The sequence below is a fragment of the Malania oleifera genome, chromosome 8 (assembly GCF_029873635.1).
Source record: "Malania oleifera isolate guangnan ecotype guangnan chromosome 8, ASM2987363v1, whole genome shotgun sequence".
In the NCBI taxonomy this organism is placed as follows: Eukaryota; Viridiplantae; Streptophyta; class Magnoliopsida; order Santalales; family Ximeniaceae; genus Malania; species Malania oleifera.
In genome coordinates, this window is record NC_080424.1 from 25,879,857 (window position 1) to 25,903,095 (window position 23,239).

At 38.2% G+C, this 23,239-nt stretch overlaps 1 protein-coding gene across 1 annotated transcript in view; it reads left to right on the forward strand.

Moving 5' to 3' along the window:
- Positions 1-23,012, forward strand: part of LOC131161719 (uncharacterized) — a 32,996-nt gene extending 9,984 nt beyond the window's left edge. Inside the window, exons 4-7 of the mRNA XM_058117679.1 lie at positions 2,081-2,205; positions 2,982-3,265; positions 3,359-3,449; positions 22,471-23,012. Of these exons, the coding sequence (XP_057973662.1) occupies positions 2,081-2,205; positions 2,982-3,265; positions 3,359-3,449; positions 22,471-22,872 (902 nt within the window). The 3' untranslated portion in view covers positions 22,873-23,012. The remainder of the gene's footprint in view (positions 1-2,080; positions 2,206-2,981; positions 3,266-3,358; positions 3,450-22,470) is intronic.
- The last annotated feature ends 227 nt before the right edge of the window (positions 23,013-23,239 follow it).

Genomic DNA, 23,239 nt, shown 5'->3' on the forward strand with positions numbered 1-23,239 from the left:
GGTTGGTTAACCTTGATGCAACTATGCGATGGTCACGGGGATGGTTTCATCATGTCTCTGTGACATTGTGGTTGGTTCAGATAGTTTTGATGGTGGTGTTCTCGATCTTAAGATGTGCGATCATTAGATCCTTGGTGGTTACTTGTATAGTTGTATGTGACTGAGAATGCTTCAAAGACATGACTTTTAGGGGAACACTTGGTGAGCTTCCTATTGGTATCATGATGGGTACTAAGTGAGCAACCCTAAGGAGCGCTCAGAGCCAAAGGCGGGTTCTTGACATCCTCGAAGGGTTTCCTGGGCTTCCGTGTGGGATTGAGAGCCCCACAGATGATTCATTTAGGAATGAGATCGTGCGGGTCTCTTGGTCTGGAGGTTTGGGAGTACGTCTTTCTTAGTTGTTGACTATACAGTTGTGTGTTATCATCTAAGACCCTGGTTTAAGGTAAAGCAATCGGTCGGCACGGTGAATTTGGTGAATTAACTGAATTCATCAAAGGAATTCGGTTAACTAGGAAGCCTAACCGAACTAAACCGAATTGTGGGCCTTAATCGAAGCCTTAACCGACAAAATTTTAGTTCAAGTAATTCAGTTAACCAAAATTAATCGATTCAAAACAGTCAAATGCCAATTGTGAAAGGCCTGAAAACATGACAAATGCCTTACCTTCAACTCTTCAAGGCTTCAAGCTTCAAACATTACTTATGGAACTTTTTCTGGCAAATCGGTGGTGCGGGTGGAGGAAGGAGGACGATTGGCGAGATAGAGGTCTTGGAGGATCATGACTTAGAGGATGGTGAATCAATGATTCGACTTTTGACTTTGGAGGATCGCAAATATATGATGGAGGTCAGAGGATCGTAGGACTCGGACTACCAAAGGGAGTCTGGGATTGATTCAAATGAGTCACTAAAGGAGGAGGTCGAAGTGTCAAATGACTCAAACTACCAAAGGGGGTTAGTGACAGGTGATAGGCAACTGGCAACAGTGAGTATTGATTAGAGATTTAGGAATCAGCGTTAGGGTTTTTACTTTTTTGATTTAGGGTTAGGGTTTGCCGAATGAGGTAGAGGATGAGGGCCAAGGGGAAGTGGGAGTTGGGACTTGAGGATTGGGGGCTGGGGCCTAGGGGCTAGGGGGTGTTTTGCAGCAAAGGGCCCAAGCCCAAAGAAATAAAAAATAAATTATGAAAATATATTTTATATATTATTATATATTATTATATATTATTTGGGTCGGTTAATTTGGCTCGTCGAACCAAGAATCCCATTACTTGAACCGATCACTGAAAAACTGATGTATTCATGAAACTCTGACTGAACTGACCAAATTAAATATATTCACCGAATTGTTTTCACCGAACTTTGCCAATTTGGTTGGTTAATTCGGTTTTAATCGAATAGTGCTCAGCCCTACCCTGGTTGTGCTGTGGGGATGAGTGTTGTCCTCAGTACTGGTGGAATGTGAGTTATTTCCCTTACCGTTGGAGTTTGGGTTCTTTGGTGATGACCTTAGTTGGTTCAGGGCTGTTGAGCTGTGAGACTTGACCACTGGGTTGGACATTTGAGTGTTTCCTTGGACGAGGATGAGTATGGCTGGGCTAGACTTGGTGTTGTCTTGCCGCTGCATGGGCATGACTCCTTGACACTTTAGGAGGATATTGGCAAGGGTGATTCTTTTTGGCCATTGGGAACTCTACACGTCCGTGACACTTTACTTTTTATTAAGGGAAAAATATAGGAAATTTTGTTTAAATTACATTAGTACATGTTTGTAGGACAATAAGATTGATTTAACTGATTCTTGAAATGTCTAGATAGAAGTTTGTTTGCTTGTTTGTTTTTTTGTTTTTTCCCCCCTGAGATGTTGATAGAAACTGGTTAGATGCAAATTTTATTCTGCTGATATTATTTACACTTTGAATTTTGAAACTAAAAGAGAATGCTAGAATTTTTAATACAATGAAACATACCTCATCCAACATCATGGACATGCTTCTTTCCCTTAATTTCATTCTGCTATAACAAAGAACCACTTGATCTCAACAAATGGAGGCTATATTTGACATCATTTATGCAGGTGTGGATGACTTACTAAAGGATTGCCGAGTTGGTGCAACAACTAGGGAAAAGCTTAAGAAGGTGATAGAGTGGGCGCAGCGAGCTGGATCTATTCCTAACACTGTCGAATTGGATAGCTATCAAGTACTCTCTTAATTCTCTAATGTTTATTGTGCCATAAAAAATTGGGCAGTCTCAAGAATGGTTGATTACATGTTTCTCTTCCATATAGAATATGAACTCAATATATTTTTGGTTGCATTAAATTGATTCCTTGGAAAAATGTTTTTTTAGGTGGTTATGTAAATGCCTTTAATTATGCCAAAACATTCCTTCCATTTTACATTTGAGATATTGTTTTCTGGTTGTTCCTTCTTTATTCTATGATTGTTTCCCTAGATTAACTTCTCTTTTTATGCCCCACCAGTCATTAAATTTTAACATGTGCTACTAACTAGTATCCTTTTTTTTTTTTTTAAAAATTATTATTATTATTATCATTATTATTATTATTATTTTTTTTCTTTCTGCCTTGTCAGGCACTACCAACCATGTCTGTGGTCATCTTCCATTTCAGTTGTGTGTTTGTGTTTGTTGAGAAGATGGACTTATGCATGGAGACAGATGTTTATCATTGTAGAACATTGATTCTGTTTGTATGTGTGTTAAGTGATGTGGTATTTAGTTATTAACTGTTTTCTAACATTTTTCTATGACTATGGGAATCTTAATTCAATTTAATACTCTGTTATGCATTTGGATGATGGAATATAGTTTATGGAGTCATGCATTTGTGTTGGTTTTATTTTTTTCTTTACATATTAAGACTTTCATCCTCAGTTCATTTGTGTATGACCCTAACTATGGACTGCACCAGCTATCCTGTTTTGAGAATATTCACTGATAATGAACTTACACAGAAGAGACAATGGAAAAGGAACTGGAAAGACCATGAAGAAAGGAAGTCTCAGGACTGTTTCTCACTTTCTGGACTATCAAATCTAACTAATTCCTGTAAAGCAACCTTTTATGGATCCATTGGTGAAATTTTTCTGCCAATTACTTGGAGAATTCTTGCTGAATATGAGGAGGAAAAGATGTTCATCAGCAGAAGATTATATGAAATAGGAGATGATAGTTTAGCAGAAGATATTATTTGTACTGGTTGTCAGCTCTGTGGCTCCCCATTGGATTTGGACTCCGGGTATGGAAAGTTTCACCTCTGGCTTTTAAATCTTGTTTTATGGTTTCAAAATCATTATGGTTACTGAATGGCATGCTGCCTTTGTTGCAACAGATCTACTTCTAAGCCAAACAGTGTTCCATTCTATTGCCATAGCTCTTCCAATCGCCTTCACAAAATAAGCTTGATATATAGACCCTTTATGGTATGGAGAGCATCTCCCACCGTTATTTTGATTTTCCTGCAAATATTCCTCTTTTAATTGATGAAAATGTATCTCTTACCCTTGAACTTTTAGACAAAGTTAATCTACGCTTGTTCTGCTCATACTCTGAATTTTAACAATATTGCTCATCATTGTGATTCCCTGAAACTAATTCTCCTGAAAGATACACAACTGAAAAATTCATCATGCACTGATATGAGAAGTGCAGCAGGGTAAATCTAATATAAATTTTCAGTACAACAAACTTCTGAGCTTATTTACCATGTAAGTTTCATATTCTTATTCTATAATGTCGCACATATGCATGACTTATATTTTACAATTTCATGGTCATTGAAAATATTTCCATATTTCCATGAGAAACACCTTGCATAAATGTTAGCAAATAAATGGCAAAAAATGAAAACGTCCAATTATTTTGACATAGGGTTGTTAGGGGGCATCTGACAAAAATTAAGCATTAAGCCTTGAATATTCTATGCATTTTTTAATCTATGAACTGGATTCTGTGTATAATTAGAACCAGCCTTTGAATCTGAATGCTTAATTATTTGTCATTTGGTAACTAACCTCTGAATGTATGCTTTTTCTGTTTTAAACTTTTGAATTGTCAAGAGCAAAACTTTTTGAGAAATCAAAATTGTTTTTTTATTATAGAAAAATAATATAGAAACATAAAAATATTTGTTACAAATATTTTATTTTAATACAAAATCTATAAAAAGTAAAAATATTATTTAATTATAAATAGACATAAAATAGCAAGAGCCACCAATAAATAATAAGTAAAAGCATACCATCTACTGTAAGATATCGTACTTCTTAAGTACAGTCGATATTACAAATTATATCATAAAGCATAGTTGTTAAATCAAGATTCAAATCATGAATCGAAATTCCAATATTGGGAATCGAGAATCGAATCGAAATCAAATCGTAAGATTTGGTTAAAATTTCCAAAATCAATTCAAAATGACATTCATATATTGATAAATGACCAAGAAGTAAAATAGTACAATACATTTTAATTTTGACAATAAAAAGATCATATTTCATATGTATGCTTTCCATAAACAAAGCAAGTGTAAGGGAATGAGTCAAGAAATATTAATAAAAAAAAAAAAAATTTATGCTGTTTGAGGGAAGGAATCAAGAAAAAATAATAAGACTGAAAACTTTTGGTGTTTAATTGTTTATCAACAATACAAAAGAATATTTCATGCATATTCTTTCTTGAATTAAAAAGAAAAAATAATTAACGTTAAAAATTAATAATAATTGAACAAACTATGAAAAACTATCTTTGAATCTAGCAACACAACGAAACATGAGCACCACCTTAGTTGATGAGTTTTCTATCCTTTGATTCCTTTCTTCTCATCCTCCAACAACATAAGACTTAAAGTTCTGTTTTCTTCTCTTTTTTAGCACAAAAATGACTTAGACAAGGAATGGAAGGTAATCGTGTAATATATAATGTTATGCTTTAGAAGAGAAGGCCTAATAAGGCCCTATCACTAGATGATTGTGCCCTTTGTTTGAGTTGTGAGGAGACTCTCTCACACTTGTTTCTTCATTGCCCCTTTACTTGGTCTGTGTGGAATAAATTGTTTGGTATATGTGGTGAAGATTGGATTTGTCCCTCCACTTTGAAGGGCTTTTGCTTTATCACATCTATAGGTTTTGGAAAAGGAAAGGATACGAAAGCCTTGTGGCATTGCTCTATTATGGCTGTTATTTGGTGTGTTTGGTTGGAGAGAGACACCATAATTTTCAAAGGGGTGACCACAACTAATTATTTGGTTTGGAGTAGAGTAGTTTATCTTGTGGCTTTGTGGGTGTCGGCTAATGACTCTTTTTGTCATATTTCCAGCGGGACGTATTCATTGACTTGGCTTTCAGAATATGATGATCTCCTGATGTAGTTTTTTGTTTTTGTTGTAAAAGGAGAATTTCTTATGCTCCCGATTTTCCTTTCTTTTCCTCTTTTTCCCTTTTGTTGTACATTCTTATATCTTCTAATAAACTTCTTTATGTATCTATATATATATATAAAGAAATGGGGTTTTAAATCAATCGGGTCATACAATAGGTCTAGAATAGTGTGAATCTATAGATTCATATTGATTTGTTGGATTTATGAGGCGAGTCGATAGATTCTGCAACGATTAGGTTGTTTTTAGATTTGCTAGTAAGATTTGAATTGATTTGGTGTAGAATTGGTATGAATCGTATGAATCAAATTGCAAATCATAAGAGTAACAACTATGCTATAAAGTATGATAGTAGAAATTAACATCATCCCATATTTTAGACTAATTGTTGCCTTCACGAAAGCTAGTCATAAATTGCTAGTTTTGTGCACTCCAATGGGGCTTGCTTGGTTCATTATCATCTCAACCTCCTTCATTTTCCTCTCCAACTAACATCATTGGTTGATCAAATTGTGGAAAAAAATTCATCAAACAATGACTCCTTATAAAATTATGAACTGCAAAATAATTATTCAATGTGTCCCTTAGGACATCAATGTCAAAAGGGTCCATTTGCTTCAAGATTGAAAACTTGGTCTTAAAAACACCATAAGATCGTTCGATCACATTTCTAAGTTGTGCATGAACTTGATCGAACCTTTCCTCCATTGATGTTCCATGCTGACAGCGAAAATCTCCTAACCATGATTTCACATTGTCGTTAGGTGCCGTAATTAGCTGATGTGTGTATAGTAGCGTCACAAAGGATAAATATTAAATAACTAGACAATTCCATTAAAAACTAAAGAAGTAGAAGAGATAGAGGAAAAAAATTTTCTTTACAAATGTATTGCCTTCCGAACCCTTTGAAAATTGGATCGTGATGAACACCCTCCCACCCCCTACCTCAAAAAAAGAAAAAAAATCCAAAGGAATATGCCCATAAAGAAGCAAAAAAAGATACCTTCGGATAGTGATGAACACCTGCCCCCCAACCCCCCCCCCCCCCCCCCAAAAAAAAACCAAAAAAACACCCCCACCTCAGGGGAAAAAATCCAAAGGAACATACCTATAAAGAAGCAAAAAAAGCTACCTTCTCCCAAAGCAAAAATCGAAAAGTCTTCTGACCTTTTTTAAATCTTTTGTTCCATTAAAGTCGTAGTGTCCACAAAAAAAGGCATAGTCTGTACAACTCCAAAAAGTCCTTGAACTTTTACTCTTTTGACAACTTATGAATGGAATCTTATTGTTGCTTTTGGGATTCCTCCAATACATCAATGAACACGTTGAAGATCGGCATGCCACTGTAGTGCATCAAGTCTCTTGGTATTAGTGCATGGCATGATTCTCCCATTGATGCTTCACATAACCACACGATCGGAGGGTAACGGAATCACGAGGCAGTATAAGCTCTCATACCAACTATCATGGGCCGAACCCTTCACATTGTGTGAAGGGACTAAAAACCTTAAACCCATTTTTGCTCCTTGCAACAGTGGGGGGTCCCCCCCACCTCCCCACCTTGCAAGCATTTGGTGTGGATTGAGAGGAAATCTTTAGACTTGGCCATAGAAGGGGGGAAAACTAATCTTGAGGCTAACAAAACTTTGTAATGGTTGTCGTATGGCAATATTTCTAGAGATTGAGGAGCTTTCTTGGTTCCTTTGAGCTTGGAAGATTTTTGGAGCTTGAGAAAAGCCACCTCCTCAGCTTCATGGTTTCACAGAATGAGTAACAATGAAAAAAACCTATCGCTTCTCTTGAAATCGAACAAGCATGATAGATTCATCTCCCTCTTGGAAACCAATAGTGGCGGTTGGAGGCATTTGGTCTTCTTGGCCTGCCTTCGTTGTGAGAAGCCCCTTCAACTGATCTTGAGAGGCAGCAAGAAACTCTTGGGTTGGTGAATGTCTAGTTTTGTACACTCTTACGTGAGTGTTGTTGAGAAGTACATCTTAGGCCTAGATAGACCCAAGCATTCTCCTCCTTCGTCAAGATTGGGACAAACTTGAACGTGGGTAGAGGCAATTTGTTTGAGGCGCCTATCCCCTTTGGCCTCCCAGCTTCTAAACCCTCCGTAACAGCCCTACCAAATGCTTTTAGGTCCTTTAATTTCCACGAAGATCCATCCTTGTCGACTAGGAAGTTGTCCATTCTTTGGAACTCCCTTTTAAAGAAAACCCCTCCTCAAGTCATTGTTTCTAGTGACATTGAGGTGGAATTGGATTTTGGGCCTCCAAATACCCAGGCTGCTGCCTCTAATCTAGCTTTGATTCTAGCCCCTCCAATCCACTTGGAGGCCCTACAAAGCAATCCCAGTTTGGTTGATGCACAGGACATCCCCAACTTTGAAGCGTTGAAAGAAATAGACCTGGAAAGCACACATTTTAAGTAGCAAGTCTTTGATTGGGTACTACGAAAAGTGAAAAAAATGGTCAGCAAAGCCATTGGTGTGTCTTTCGATGGCTTCGAAGTAGGGCTGCAAATGAGCCAAGCCACTCATGAGCTACTTGGTGCTTGGCTCATAATGGCTCACTCCAAATCGTTTATTAAGTTAAACGAGGCAAGCTTGAGTTGGTTCATGCTCAGCTTGCTAGGCTTGCGAGTCGGCTCGTTTGTTAGCTTGTTTACTGGCTCGTTTACTAGTTCGTTAATAACTTGTGAACTTACTCGATATTAGGCTCGTGAACTAGTTCAATATAAGACTCATGAACAAACTCGATATTCATCTCACTAATTATTTGATTTAAAATTTTTTACTTTAAAATAAATTTTTCTCAAATTATATTTATTAATTATCAATTAATTTAATTAGCTTAGTGGCTTGATTCATTTATTAGTTCGAAACGATCTTCAATCGAGTCAAGTTTGAGCCAAAGCTCGGCCTGTTTAAGCTTTAGTCAAGTTGAGTTTGAGCTCAAGCTACACATGCTGAATGAGTTGAGCTCAAACGGAAAACTTTAAGCTTGAGTTGAGCTTGAGCCGAGCTCGAGCTCACATATAAATAAATGATCCGAGCTCGAGCTCGCCACAACTCGGCTTGGCTCGACTTGTTTGCAGCCCTGCTTTGAAGACAGAGCTATGTAATTGTTTGAAGAGATCAAAAAGACAAAAATGAGGAGAGGAGGCACAACTCAGTTATGAAAAAACCTATGGGTAGGGAGAAGAAAGTAGACACAAATAGGGAGCTAAAACACCTAGAATGTTCAGTAATTTTGATAAATTGGGAGGATGGAAATATATCATGGAGGCAAGTGCTTGTTGGGCTTGCATTGTTAAATCATGATGAGGAAACTCATCTCCTAGAGTGTGAGGGGATTAAACAAAAAATCCAAAAGGTGTAACGACCCGGCCCTTTACACGGACTCAGGTGTCACTCACATACATCAAATACCTATACCTGTTCAAGATATGGAAACAACCCGCCTTAAACAGGGACATACAGGTGTAGATCATACATAATCATGATGTAAATGTCGCGGAAAAACATAAACATCCATTGGGATTACTACTAGCCTTATACCAGAGTTCACTAATACATCCATAATTTACATACATTCGGACTTAGAGTAATCGTCATATTACAACCCTCCAAAAAGGACTTTCATCAAGTTTAGTACAAAATTTAGATGCTTACGTAAGCTAACCAAAATAACCTCCCCAATCCCTTTATGTACTAGGACCAACGCACGGACGGACCTGAAAACAAAGGTTGTAAGATAGGGTGAGACACCTCTCAGTAAGTAAGAAGGAGTTACAACAGTGTGTGACTGCATACATGTATATTTTCATTCAACATCTGGAATATAAATCAAATATTTTCAATACAGTAATGCATCAAGTATATCATTATTCATATTACAAAATTCCCACATCTGTCTTTCGACCATTTAATGATTTATCAGATGACCAACAGCAAAATATCCCTATAACCAGTTTTACCCTGTGGCTCGGGTTGTGCATTGGTACTCCTCCAATGCCCTGTTCGTGCAGACACTGCCGAGTAATTACATACGATCCAACTGCCCCCATTGGCCCAATATCAGCCAATGGTTTCACCCTGCTAGCCGACCATCTTGGTACCCACATCGTTTAATACGTGTGGTTGCACGTGTACATCTAGCTACGATATCGTGCCGTATCATATAATAGTGGTTTCATTTCACCCTGTAAAGAAAGTATTTTTCAACCCTCCTGGGACTCTTAAGCTGTGGTTCCGTGTATCATAAATTCAATTTATACAAATATGATAACCTGCGCATTTTCAGTATTTTTCATAAATTCACATAATAGCTTTGGGTTCAAACCGGTGTCTTTCCACTCAGTTTACCCTTCTTTGTTTACTGATGCGGCTCGGTGTATTACCAGCCTCTGTTTATTCACATTATCTGTATAACAAATTTGGAACTTCGTTCCCATATTCTATATCAATAGTATAGAAAATCCATTCATTCCCATATCAACATATATCACACAAGTTTAATACAAAAACCCTCTAAATGATAGAAATTCAATATATATAGTTTAACTGAATAAATAAAGGATTCGAGCCTCTCCTACTATAGTATAAACAAAAATAAACGATGTTTGTAAAATTTTGGAGATTACACGTCGAAAACCTCGTTTTTACCAAAAACCGTAAAATCGTCAAATCGGCATCTCTGCTCGGTAGAATTTCACAAATAAGCAGTTAAATCATAGATAATAACATAAACTAGCTTTTTAGCGGTTTAATTTTCCAAAATAGCTGTTGTAATCAAATTCCCCTTACCTTATACTCGAAATGAAAGTTCGTATGAAAACGGTCCAAATCAACAACCCAAGATCCCAAAAACCTAAAACCTAAAACCACAGAACATAACCTTACTATGTTTTCTACTGCTATCCAAATATCTAATCAAAATTAGGATCAGATTCCTACCTCGATTCTTGGGAAAACCCGAAACTCTCCGAAACGACGATCCTATCCACTAAAAGTGTAGAGTTTCCTCTTCTGATCCACGCAGTACCCTCCGTTTTTGGAAACGGATGACGAATGGCGAAGGATCTTAGCAAGAGAGAGAGAGAGAGAGAGAGAGAGAGAAACTGAGAGAGAGAGACAGAGAGAGAGAATGAGAGAATGAGAGAGAATAAGAGAATTTATAGCCTAACTTAGCCCCTAAGTAATCTAAATAAATATCTCCTCCAAGATATTTATATATAAATATCTCAAAATATCTCTTTTCAAAATGTCTTCTCCAAAATATCTTTTTATTTATTTATTTTATTATTATTATTATTATTATTATTTATTTATTTATTTATTATTATTTTTTTTTTTCGGGGTTGGGTTACTACAATCTCCCCTCCTTATAAGAATTTCGTCCCTGAAATTCACCAACTGATACCAAGCATACTCTACTTTACGTCGAAGACCTACAGAAGAGTCGGCAGCCACCCTCAAAGCAGCTCCGGCGCGAAGTTATTATCTACCCTCGCTTATGGCGGAGAAATACCGTGGTTACAATGTGATGCTTCGAAAGATTACACACACACACACAAAACTCTCCTGAAGGCCATACCACCTATACTACTATACATAATTACGTACCATCCGAAAATAACTGCGGGTACTTCTGGCGTATTTCTGACTCTAACTCCCATGAAGCTTCCTCCACTGTATGGTTACGCCATAATACATTCACTAGCGGTGTTTTCCTAGTTTGTAACTGTTGAACTTTCCGATCTAATATCAGTACTGGTACCTCCTCATATGATAAAGTCTCACTGATCTCTAGAGGTTCGTAACTCAGTATATGCGATGGATCTGGTATGTACTTCCTCAGTACAGACACGTGAAATACATCATGAACTCAGGATAATACTGGAGGTAAAGCCACTCGATAAGCAACTGAACCTATCCTTTCAAGGATTTCAAAAGGCCCGACATACCGAGGACTTAGTTTCCCCTTCTTCCCGAATCTCATCACCCCTTTCATCGGAGCGATTATCAAGAATACCATATCTCCTACTTCAAATTCCAACTCTTGTCGACGAGTATCAACATAACTCTTCTGTCGACTCTGAGCTGCTTTAATTCTTTTCCTGATCAATGCGACCTTTGCAGAGGTCTGTTGAATCAGTTCTGGACCTAGTATCTGCCGCTCACCTACCTGATCCCAGTACAACGGAGATCGACACCGACGACCATACAAAGCCTCATAAGGTGCCATCTTTATGTTCGCCTGGTAACTGTTGTTATATGCAAATTCAACAAGCGGTAGATATCGTATCCAACTATTACCAAAATCTAGTATACAAGCCCGCAACATATCTTCTAACGTCTGAATTGTTCTCTTCGATTGTCCATCCGTCTGTGGGTGAAAAGACGTACTGAACATCAATCGCGATCCCAAGGCATCCTGTAAACTTTTCCAGGATCGAGATGTAAAACGCGGATCTCGATCTGAAACAATAGATATAGGAACACCATGGAGTCGTACCACCTCCTGCACATAAAGTTCTGCCAACCTATTCAGAGAGTAGCTGACTCTGATTGGAATGAAGTGTGTAGTCTTCGTCAACCGATCTACTATAACCCATATGACATTCTGCCCATGCATCGCCGTAGGTAAACCCGTCACAAAATCCATCGAGACATGTTCCCATTTCCACTCAGGGACGTCGAGTGGTTGAAGTGGTCTTGCTGGCTTCTGATGTTCTGCTTTAATCTGTTGACATGTCAGACACTGTTCTACAAATCGGGCGATCTCTCTTTTCATATTAGACCACCAGAAAGATTCCCTCAAATCCCGGTACATTTTTATACTACCAGGATGTACAGTATAGAGCGCACGGTGTGCCTCCTCTAGAATAACCCGTTTAATTACGGCATCATTCGGAACGCAAACCCTGCTGCGGAATCTCAGTATCCCATCACCAGAAATACTGAAGTCTGGCTTTAAACCATTCCGAACTCCTTCTATAACCTCAACTAACTCTGGATCTTCTTTTTGCGCTACACGGATCCTCTCTTGTAAGGTCGGTTGCACCACCAAGCTGGCAAGGACAGCCTGATGATTTCCTTCTACCACTTCCAAGCCCAACCTTTCCAGGTCCATACAAATTTGGTGCTGAACTCTAATCGCTGAAACAGACGCATCAACAGACTTCCGACTCAGAGCATCAGCTATCACATTAGCCTTTCCTGGGTGATAGCTAATAACACAGTCATAGTCTTTAATCAACTCTAGCCACTTGCATTGTCTCATGTTCAGCTCCTTCTGGGTGAAAAAGTACTTAAGATTTTTATGGTCAGTAAAAATCTCGCACTTTTCACCATACAAGTAATGCCTCCAAAATTTTAATGCAAATACTACCGCTGCTAATTCCATATCATGTGTCGGGTAGTTCTTCTCGTACTCTTTAAGTTGCCGAGAAGCGTAAGCAATTACTTTGCTCTGCTGCATTAGAACACAGCCAATACCCTTCTTAGAGGCGTCACTATAAATAACGAATCCACCATCCCCTGAAGGAATGGTCAGGACTGGAGCAGTAACCAGTCGCTGTTTCAGCTCCTGGAAACTCAACTCACACTCCTCAGTCCAAATGTACATCATGTTCTTCCTCGTGAGTCACGTTAAAGGACCTGCTAAACTGGAGAACCCTTCCACAAAACGACGGTAGTAACCTGCAAGACCTAAAAAGCTTATGACTTCCTGAACATTCTTCGGTCTCGCCCAGTCCACTACTGCTTCAATCTTACTCGGGTCCACGGATACACCTTCCTTGGAAACGACGTGACCAAGAAACACAATCTGCTCTAGTCAGAACTCACACTTCTTCAATTTAGCATACAATATCTTATTCGTAAGCATTTGGAAGACAAGCCTCAAATGCCCCTCATGCTCTGCAGCGTTCCTAGAATACACTAGGATGTCGTCGATAAATACCACGACGAACTGGTCTAAATATTCGTGAAAGATCCTGTTCATCAAATCCATAAACGCTGCAGGTGCATTAGTCAAACCAAAAGGCATAACCATAAATTCATAATGGCCATACCGAGTTCTAAACGCCGTCTTAGGAATGTCTTCCGCTTTCACCTTCAGCTGGTGATACCCAGATCGTAGATCAATCTTAGAGTAGATTTGCGTGCCCTGAAGCTGGTCAAACAGATCATCGATCCGAGATAGCGGATATTTATTCTTTACCGTCACCTTGTTCAGTTCTCTGTAGTCGATGCACAACCTCATCGACCCATCCTTCTTCTTAACAAACAAAATGGACGCTCCCCAAGGAGAAACACTAGGACGAATGTACCCCTTGTCTAGGAGCTCCTGAAGTTGTTCCTTTAGCTCTTTCAATTCAGTTGGAGCCATACAGTACGGAGCTTTCGATATCGGTGCCGTACCTGGAACTAGCTCTATCGTGAATTCCACTTCCTTGTCCGGAGGTAACCCTGGCAAGTCCTCTGGAAACAGGTCAAGGAACTCGCACACTACAACAATTGTTTCCAACTTATTTTCTTCAACCGGCGTATCTTTCACAAACGCCAGATACCCTTGGCAGCCATCTAGGAGTAGCCTCCTAACTTGCAAAGCTGAAAGGATTCGTGGGTAGAACGCACACACGACCCCTGGAATCTGAATTCCTGCTCCCTTGGTGGTTTAAACAACACCTCTCACCTGCGGCAATCAATACTAGCATAACTGGCCGACAACCAGTCCATCCCAAGGATGATATCAAAACCATGCATGTCATAGACCACTAGGTTAACTGGTAGTATTCTTTTATGAATTTCCACAGGGAAGTTACGGACTAACTTACTACACCCAACTGCAGACCCAGACGGCGTAGTCACTACCAGCTCATAATCCAACAGCTGTACCTCCAAATCACATAGTTTAACAAAATTACAGGAAATAAAAGAATGCATAGCTCCAGAATCAAAAAGTACTACAGCTTCATGAAAAAACACATAAATAGTACCTGTGACCACGTCACCAGCGTTCTCAGCGTCACCAGGAGTCAGAGAATATACCCTAGCCTGGGCAGTAACCCCCTGCTGACCGCCACGCTGTGTTGGAGCATTCCCTCTGTATTACTGCTGTGTGACTCCATCATTCCTTTGCCTCGAACAGTTTCTCATCTGATGTCCTTGTCTACCACACCGCATATAGGCTCTCGTAGACAACCAACACTGCCCCTGGTGTTTCTTACCACATAAAGAGCAACGTGGAACACTTGCGGCATTCTGGGACGTGCCACCACTATTTTTCTTCCACTTACTCTGTCCTGCCCCAGATGAATAATTAGGAGGCGCTGGCCTCTTCTTCGTAACCTGAACTTCTGCATCCTCTAGTAAACACTCCTCTGCTACCGTGGCTTTATCAACCAACGTAGCAAAATCCTGCAACTGCAGAATCGCCGTCTGCTTACGGATCTCGCTCCTCAGACCCCTCTGAAACTTCCAAGTCTTCTTTGCTTCATCAGGAATCACAAATGGAGCAAATCGAGACAGCTCCTGGAACTTGGCAGCGTACTGCTGCACTGTCAGTGAACCCTGCGTCAAATTCATAAATTCCTCCATTTTTGCGTTTCTAATTGTGGCCGAAAAATAACGTTCAAAGAAGAGCTCTTTGAATTGGGCCCATGTCAACACTATCGGTATCAGTCAGTGCTCCTCCATCTGCTTTACCGACCCCCACCATCTCTCAGCCTCCCCTGCCAACTTGAACGTGGCGAAGGTGACTTTCTGCTTTTCAGTGCAGTTTAACACACCTAAGATCTTCTCGATCTGCTGGATCCAATTCTTAGCACGAACTGGATCTATACAGCCCACAAAAGCAGAGGGCTTCAATCTGGTGAACTGCTCAATGGAGCAACCCAACTCAGTAATAGGACGATCCTGCCCTCTATTCGTACGCACTACCTCAGTTATAAACTGCTGTGCGAATTCATGTAACACACTAGTAGAGTCGTTACCAGCCTCGGGGCCGGCACCCTCACTACTACTGCCACCTATATTGGCAGTAATATCCCTGGATTCCATCCTGAAAACATTTACGAGAATCCATTAGAAGGTAATAGCCTAAGCATCAACTAACACTATCATACTATAGACTCAGTTCCTTAAATCCACATCCTGAATATCGATGTACTTGATTAATTTAACATCATCATTCTAACTCAAGTTCTGCCCTTCCATTTGGAAACAACACCATTAATAGATTGCCATGATTTTTTGAACCCTTCGAATGATCCAGAAAAACACAGAAGTCTGCCAATTGTTTTCGTCTCCAGGTATACAAAACAAAACTCAAGGTCATATCCATGTCTTATACTCTGGTATATTCTAGACTGTAACAACTAGCAACTTCTTAGTTTAGCACATATCCCTAACCAGGCAGCATGAATCAAATCATACTTCCGACTAGCTACGGGCTCTGATACCAACTGTAACGACCCGACCCCTTTACACGGACTCAGGTGTCACTCACGTACATCAAATACCTATACCTGTTCAAGATATGGAAACAACCCGCCCTAAACAGGGACATACGGGTGTAAATCATACATAATCATGATGTAAATTTCACGGAAAAACATAAACATCCATTGGAATTACTACTAGCCTTATACTAGAGTTCACTAATACATCCATAATTTACATACATTCGGACTTAGAGTAATCGTCATATTACAACCCTCCAAAAAGGACTTTCATCAAGTTTAGTACAAAATTTAGATGCTTACATAAGCTGACCAAAATAACCTCCCCAATCCCTTTATCTATTAGGACCGACGCACGGACGGACCTGAAAATAAAGGTTGTAAGATAGGGTGAGACACCTCTCAGTAAGTAATAAGGAGTTACAATAGTGTGTGACTGCATACATGTATATTTTCAGTTAACATCTGGAATATAAATCAAATATTTTCAATACAGTAATGCATCAGGTATATCATTATTCATATTACAAAATTCCCACATCTGTCTTTCGACCATTTAATGATTTATCAGATAACCAACAGCAAAATATCCCTATAACTAGTTTTACTCCATGGCTCGAGTTGTGCATTGGTACTTGTCCAATGCCCTGTTCGTGCAGACACTGCCGAGTACCTACATACCATCCGACTGCCCCCATTGGCCCAATATCAGCCAATGGTTTCACCCTGCTAGCCGACCATCTTGGTACCCACATCATTTAATACGTGTGGTTGCACGTGTACATCTAGTTACGATATCGTGCCGTATCATATAACAGTGGTTTCATTTCACCCTGCAAAGAAAGTATTTTTCAACCCTCCTGGGACTCTCAAGCTGTGGTTCTGTGTATCATAAATTCAATTTATACAAATATGATAACCTGCGCATTTCCAGTATTTTTCACAAATTCACATAATAGCATTGGGTTCAAACCGGTGTCTTTCCACTCAGTTTACCCTTCTTTGTTTACTGATGCGGCTCGGTGTATTACCAGCCTCTGTTTATTCACATTATCTGTATAACAAATTTGGAACTTCGTTCCCATATTCTATATCAATAGTATAGAAAATCCATTCATTCCCATATCAACATATATCACACAAGTTTAATACAAAAACCCGCTAAATGATAGAAATTCAATATACATAGTTTAACTGAATAAATAAAGGATTCGAGCCTCTCCTACTATAGTATAAACAAAAATAAACGATATTTGTAAAATTTTGGAGATTACACGTCGAAAACCTCGTTTGTACCAAAAACCGTAAAATCGTCAAATCGGCATCTCTGCTCGGTAGAATTTCACAAATAAGCGATTAAATCATAGATAATAACATAAACTAACTTTTTAGTAGTTTAGTTTTCCAAAATAGCTGTTGTAATCAAATTCCCCTTATCTTATACTCGAAATGAAAGTTCGTATGAAAACGGTCCAAATCGACAACCCGAGATCCCGAAAACCTAAAACCACAGAACATAACCTTACTATGTTTTCTACTGCTATCCAAATATCCAATCAAAATTAGAATCAGATTCCTACCTCGATTCTTGGGAAAACCCGAAACTCTCCGAAACGATGATCCTATCCACTAAAAGTGTAGAGTTTCCTCTTCTGATCCACACAATACCCTCTGTTTTTGGAAACAGACGACGAACGGCGAAGGATCTTAGCGAGAGAGAGAGAGAGAGAGAGAGAGAATGAGAGAATGAGAGAGAATAAGAGAATTTATAGCCTAACTTAGCCCTTAAGTAATCTAAATAAATATCTCCTCCAAGATATTTATATATAAATATCTCAAAATATCTCTTTTCAAAATATCTTCTCCAAAATATCTTTTTATTTATTTATTTATTTATTTTATTATTAGTATTATTATTATTTATTTATTTATTATTATTTTTTTTTTCGGGGTCGGGTTACTACAAAAGGAGTCTAATTAGATCCTTTCTTAAGGATTGAAGAGGTGACATTGTCTGCTTACGGGAAACCAAAGTGGAAACTATGGATCAATTCTTGGTGAGAGATCTTCAGGGATAGGAGACTTGTGGTTGGGTCTCCCTTTATGTAGTGGGCAACACAAGAGGCATCCTTATTTTGTGGAATCTCAATGCCGTGGAGATGCTTGATCATTCCATAAACTCTTACTCCGTCTCATGCTTATTCAAAAATTTGGATGACAATTTTCTATGGGTTCTCACTGAGGTCTAAAGCCCAGGTGAAGGACTTCATAGACATTTGTTTTGGATTGAACTATTGAAGAATAAAAGCCAATAGGATGCGCCATGGGTTATTGGAGGATGTTAGCCTTAGTGACTACATAATTATATGTAATGTGATTTGAAGATATTAACCTATTTGCAGTTGCAAGTGTATCCTATCTTTGTAGATCACGTTAAGTACAGGTACAAGTGACAAATACATGAAAGTACTGGATCAAAGATAAAGATCGGACCGAGTAGACATTCGAGTGGTAAAGATCAAGAGGACACTCAATTGGAAGAGCTCAAGCACATACCAATGGAAGCTAATGTAGAATCATATTTAATGGGGAATGTTTGAGGTAGTATTTGTTGTAATTCTTGCAGTTTTGTTTCGCGCATGATTATTGAGTAAGAGTTAAGCAAATTACATATGCATACTAGGACATAAGAGTATATAGGATATCACCAAATCATAAGTTCAGTACTTATGAGTTTTCAAATTCAAAATAAGAGTTTTATTAAAATATCCTTTACTCATGTATTTTTATATGGGACAAGTTTTAAATCATATTACTGTTATAATCTTTTAAAAACTTGGTCTTGGTTGGGTTTAAAAGCTCATTTATGCACCTCTCAAATTTCCTAAACACCTTTCAGTATTTGAAGCATAACTTTTGCTAGAAGACTCCAAAAAAGGTGATTTTGGTATCTACGGAAAGTTAAGAAAAAATCCTACAACTTTCATGTTGAAGACTTTCAGGGGAAAACAAAAACCATCGGCGGGTTGAGACAGAAACAGAACACCCAATGGGCGAAAAACGGTTAGTTTTCAAAATGGTTTTTTATATTAAATTCCCAACGGCCATAAAACGGCTAGTTCGCCCCTTTGCCTATAAATACAAGCCCAAAGGCTTGTTTAAATATGATTTTAGTGATTAACATCTTTAGATTATCATTCACAAGTACTTTACATTTAGTTCATTATCTTAAGTGCTCACAATCTCTCTTGCTCTCTTATCTCTTGTTGATTCATTACTTGAGAGATTAGTGTGAGGTTCTTACTGTATCAAATATCAGCCCATTCAAGGAGAATTGTCTTTGTAATTCATCTTCCTGTTGTAAAAGGTTCTTGGTGAACTAGATTGCAAAGGGTTCTTGGTGAACCGTGGTTGAAGGGTTCTTGGTGAACCTTGTGAAGGCTCTTGCTGAGCATTAAGGGATTTGTTCCTTTGTTGTGTAAAGGCTTCTCCACCGGTGAAGGAGTTCGGATAGTGGATTGAGAATCCTTGAGTGTGTCTCAAGGTGTGGACGTAGGCAAAAGGCCGAACCACATTAAACATTGGTGTTAAGTTTTTCTTCCCTACTCTTTAATTTGCGTCTCGTGCATGATTTATGTTCTTTATATTGTGATATAATTGTCTTGTATCTTGCGAAGAATTATTATTTTGTAGAGGAAAGTCTAAATACGCAAGAGTCCTTTCACCCCCCCCCCCTCTCCTAGACTCTACTCAAAATGGGGGTTTTTAGGGGTAAATGTGTCAAAATGGGGCATAAGCTTGCTATGAAAGCAAGGGGGAAGATACTAGTTTGGTCAGCACCTATTTAGATCCCAAACAAACAACAGTTCACTGAATATTGGACCATTAAGAGCCCAGCCCCTATTTAGAGGCTGTCAAGTGCATTTGGAACCAGAACTGCATGTTAAGTACTGGCATTGGCCCAGCCATTAATAAGCGGTTGGGTTTTCTTTTTTATGAACTTTTAAAACCATTTAATGAATGGTCCAGTTCTGGTTCCAATTTTTATAGGGAAGGAAACATTAAGGACCCATAATGAGTTTTGTGTTTTGAGATTGAGCATGCAAACTGAGTGAATGTGGAGACATAAAGGTCTGTTTTTAACAAGTACTAAAGAAGCCCCTATAAAATAAATAAAAAATAAAAAAACATATCATGGAGAAGTAGTCTATTGAAATCTAGGAGAGTATGTTTTGATTGTACCTTTATTAATTTTTTTAACTTATAAATTATTGAGAATTATGCTTGGAAGAAATTTATGAGGACTGAATCTTTTTAGTTATTTTATTCACATTATTAAATTGAGTGCGAACAACTTGATGAACAATAGAATATTGTCCTATATATTAGACAAAACAATCTTAATTTTGAAATTCAAGATAAACCATGCGTGGAACTTGTAAGGAAACTGCAGTCACATAATATAGTTCTCGTACTCAGTTTTGGTTGTGTCTTTATAAGGAATGGAACCATTAAATAAAATGAACCAGAAGCTGGAACAGGACTGATTAACAACCCCATTCTCGCAGAGCTTCAAATAAAATAAATATGCCTGGTGTCACGGACCCCCAAAATGGGACTCAAGTAAGGGCCGTGTGGCACTCGTTGAGAGCTCTCCCTCGACAAGTCAGCCAAATCTCACACGTTCAAGCCTGCAAGCACGAGCACCAGGTGAGTCTCAATACTCAAGGAAAACAAGGAGCAATAGGATTTCACATGAGCAATATATTCTTATACACCGAATAAGACTATAACAATCAGAGACATCACAATCCAAGGCAACAAAACACCACAATGAAAAGAACTACTTGTATTATTCAACTACGAGAGAATCACCATACAAATGATAACACAGATAATCATATATTCATTCTAAATCCCTGGAGAATACAATTATAGCAGTATCTCTCTCCCCCTTTTCCCCATTACATTGTCACTCCCTAACACTTGGCTTCATCTGAAGTAGTGGAACCATTCATTTTGTTTGCTGGAATAGATTATCAGGTTGCACATCCTTTGAAAATTATAACGGAATTCTGTCAATTTTGTTTTGGCTTTGGTTTTGGTTCGTGCTGAAAAGCCACAAATTCTCTTGCCTAGACTGATTGGAAAAATGTCAGGGCTAGGCAGCCAGTCATATCACCTCTAATGGATGACCACATTTATCATTTAGGCTGCCTATTCGGCATACTTATGCATGCATTATTCTTTATGTTTAATTTCCTGTTATGTTGGGGTTACTTTGTAATTATGTGTTTTAGTTAAATGTAGGGTATATAAACACTTGGTAATTGTGTTTGAGACAGTTTAAAAATCAATTTGAATTCAGAAGTGCAGTTGTCTTCCCTCTGCCCCTCTATGCACAGCCTCTTTTTTCTTGTTTCTTCTTCCCATCTCCTTTTCTTTCTCCTCTCCCTTATTTCTCTCTCATTCCCTGCAACTCCCTTTGCTTTAGGTATTTTAGATTTTGATAGAACAAGTGGATCAATGCTACTTACTCTTAGAAGGGCTGCATATGGCAAAAGAAAAGCTAGTTTTTGCACTGTAATAAATGCTTTTGTATGATTGTCAAGCTGCTGAGCTTTGATAAAATTTCTTTGAATCCCTTCAATGATGCATGTCTTAACTTTTAGTTAAGTCTCTAATTTGTTCCCTTCCCTATGCTTGTGAGTTCTGACAGCAAAATTAGGGGTCTGTCTTTGGAAGGATGACTTGCATACAGTCATCAATGTGCATATTAAGGCTTCTTTAGTTGCTCTTGCTTTATCTCATGCTTCAGCCTCAAAGAATCTGAATGACCTCATCAGTTTCAGTGGAGCTATTGCCTGTCTGCATATCCAAATACCAAAAATGCTCCACTTGAACATGATAAAATGTAATAATGATGTTGAGATTGTTTCACCTTCTATGATTTGGAGCAGACCTAACTATCGAGGTTGATATATATATATGTAACAGACAAAATGAACACGAGCTTGTGTTTGTTCTATTGGTTTTATTTGAAGCTATATTATATTATACTATATTTTATACATTTAGATATTGGGGCTTCAAAATTCATTTCAATGTTACTGCCCAGCCAACTGCTGCAATTGCAGTATTCAATATTTTGAAGAACAGTGAATATCCAATTTTGCAAACAAGTTAATAATAAATATGTTGTGTTGTGACTTATGGGTGGTCCACTTGAGGTCTGTAAGGAAGCTTTTGCATTTGGGTTTGAGCCTGATCCCTTCATTCACAAAACCTTCTATAGTGACTTTGAGCCCAGCAACGTTTTGTCGGGAGAACTTAGGCACATTGTAACTATGCATATTGCTATGCTCTTTTCCTATTTTTTTTTTCTCTCTGTATTCTTTCTATTTGTTCGGTGTGCGCCTTTGTCCCATTAGTAACAATTTGTGACAGATTATTGCTAATCCTAGAATTTTTAGCCTGGCTGATCCTCATCATCTTGAGCAGAAGAACTTTTTTCTTTTGATTATATTTTGACATTTAATTCTTTTCTTGTGTGTTTTGGTTATTTGTTGAAGTCATTGTCTCTTAATTTGCAGTTATATGTATGGGATGAAATGGGTTACATTCCACTCCTTGTCAGAAATAAGGCTGCAGAAGTCTTGTTTGCTACCATTGGGGCGGAGAAAGTGCGCTCATGTTATTTGAGGCCAAAGCTCTGTTGTCCAAAAGATGTTCACACGAATAAACATTCTCATGCAAGAACCATTACTCTAACCAAAGCTGCCACAGATGCAGGTCCTTGCTCAACAAATGAAGCCAAGAGCCAGTGTCGCGAGGACCTGAATTTTTATCTGATTTGGTTAAGTGTGCTCAGAATATTGCTACAAGGGAAAAATAGTCCTTTGAAATTTGAAGTTAATGTTAATGCTGATTTAGATAGAGAAAATGGGAGGTTTGAAATGGTGTCGGTGTCAATGCCTTGCTTCAAAATCATTTGATTCCCTATCATTTGGCAATAAATGCCAGAGGTGTTGCATGCTTTGATTTAGCAAAAAATTTTGCACTCCCTGTTCCATATTCTCCCTACACCTTTCATAGGCCAAATTTTGGCCTTCAATTTTGGCGAGTTCAAAATTTTACCTTTAATCTCCTAATTTTTAAAGTTTTTAAAATAAAAAACCTAGAATTGATTGAGGAAAATCACAACATTGTAGGAATCAAATGGTAAAAATCACTAATTTGGATTGAAAAAAATAATAATTCAAATTTGATATCAAAGCATGGTACCTGGGTACAAACTAGAACATGTTAAACAAGTTTGTTTGGGTGAAAAATTTTATATAGTTTCATGTATTGATGACTTTA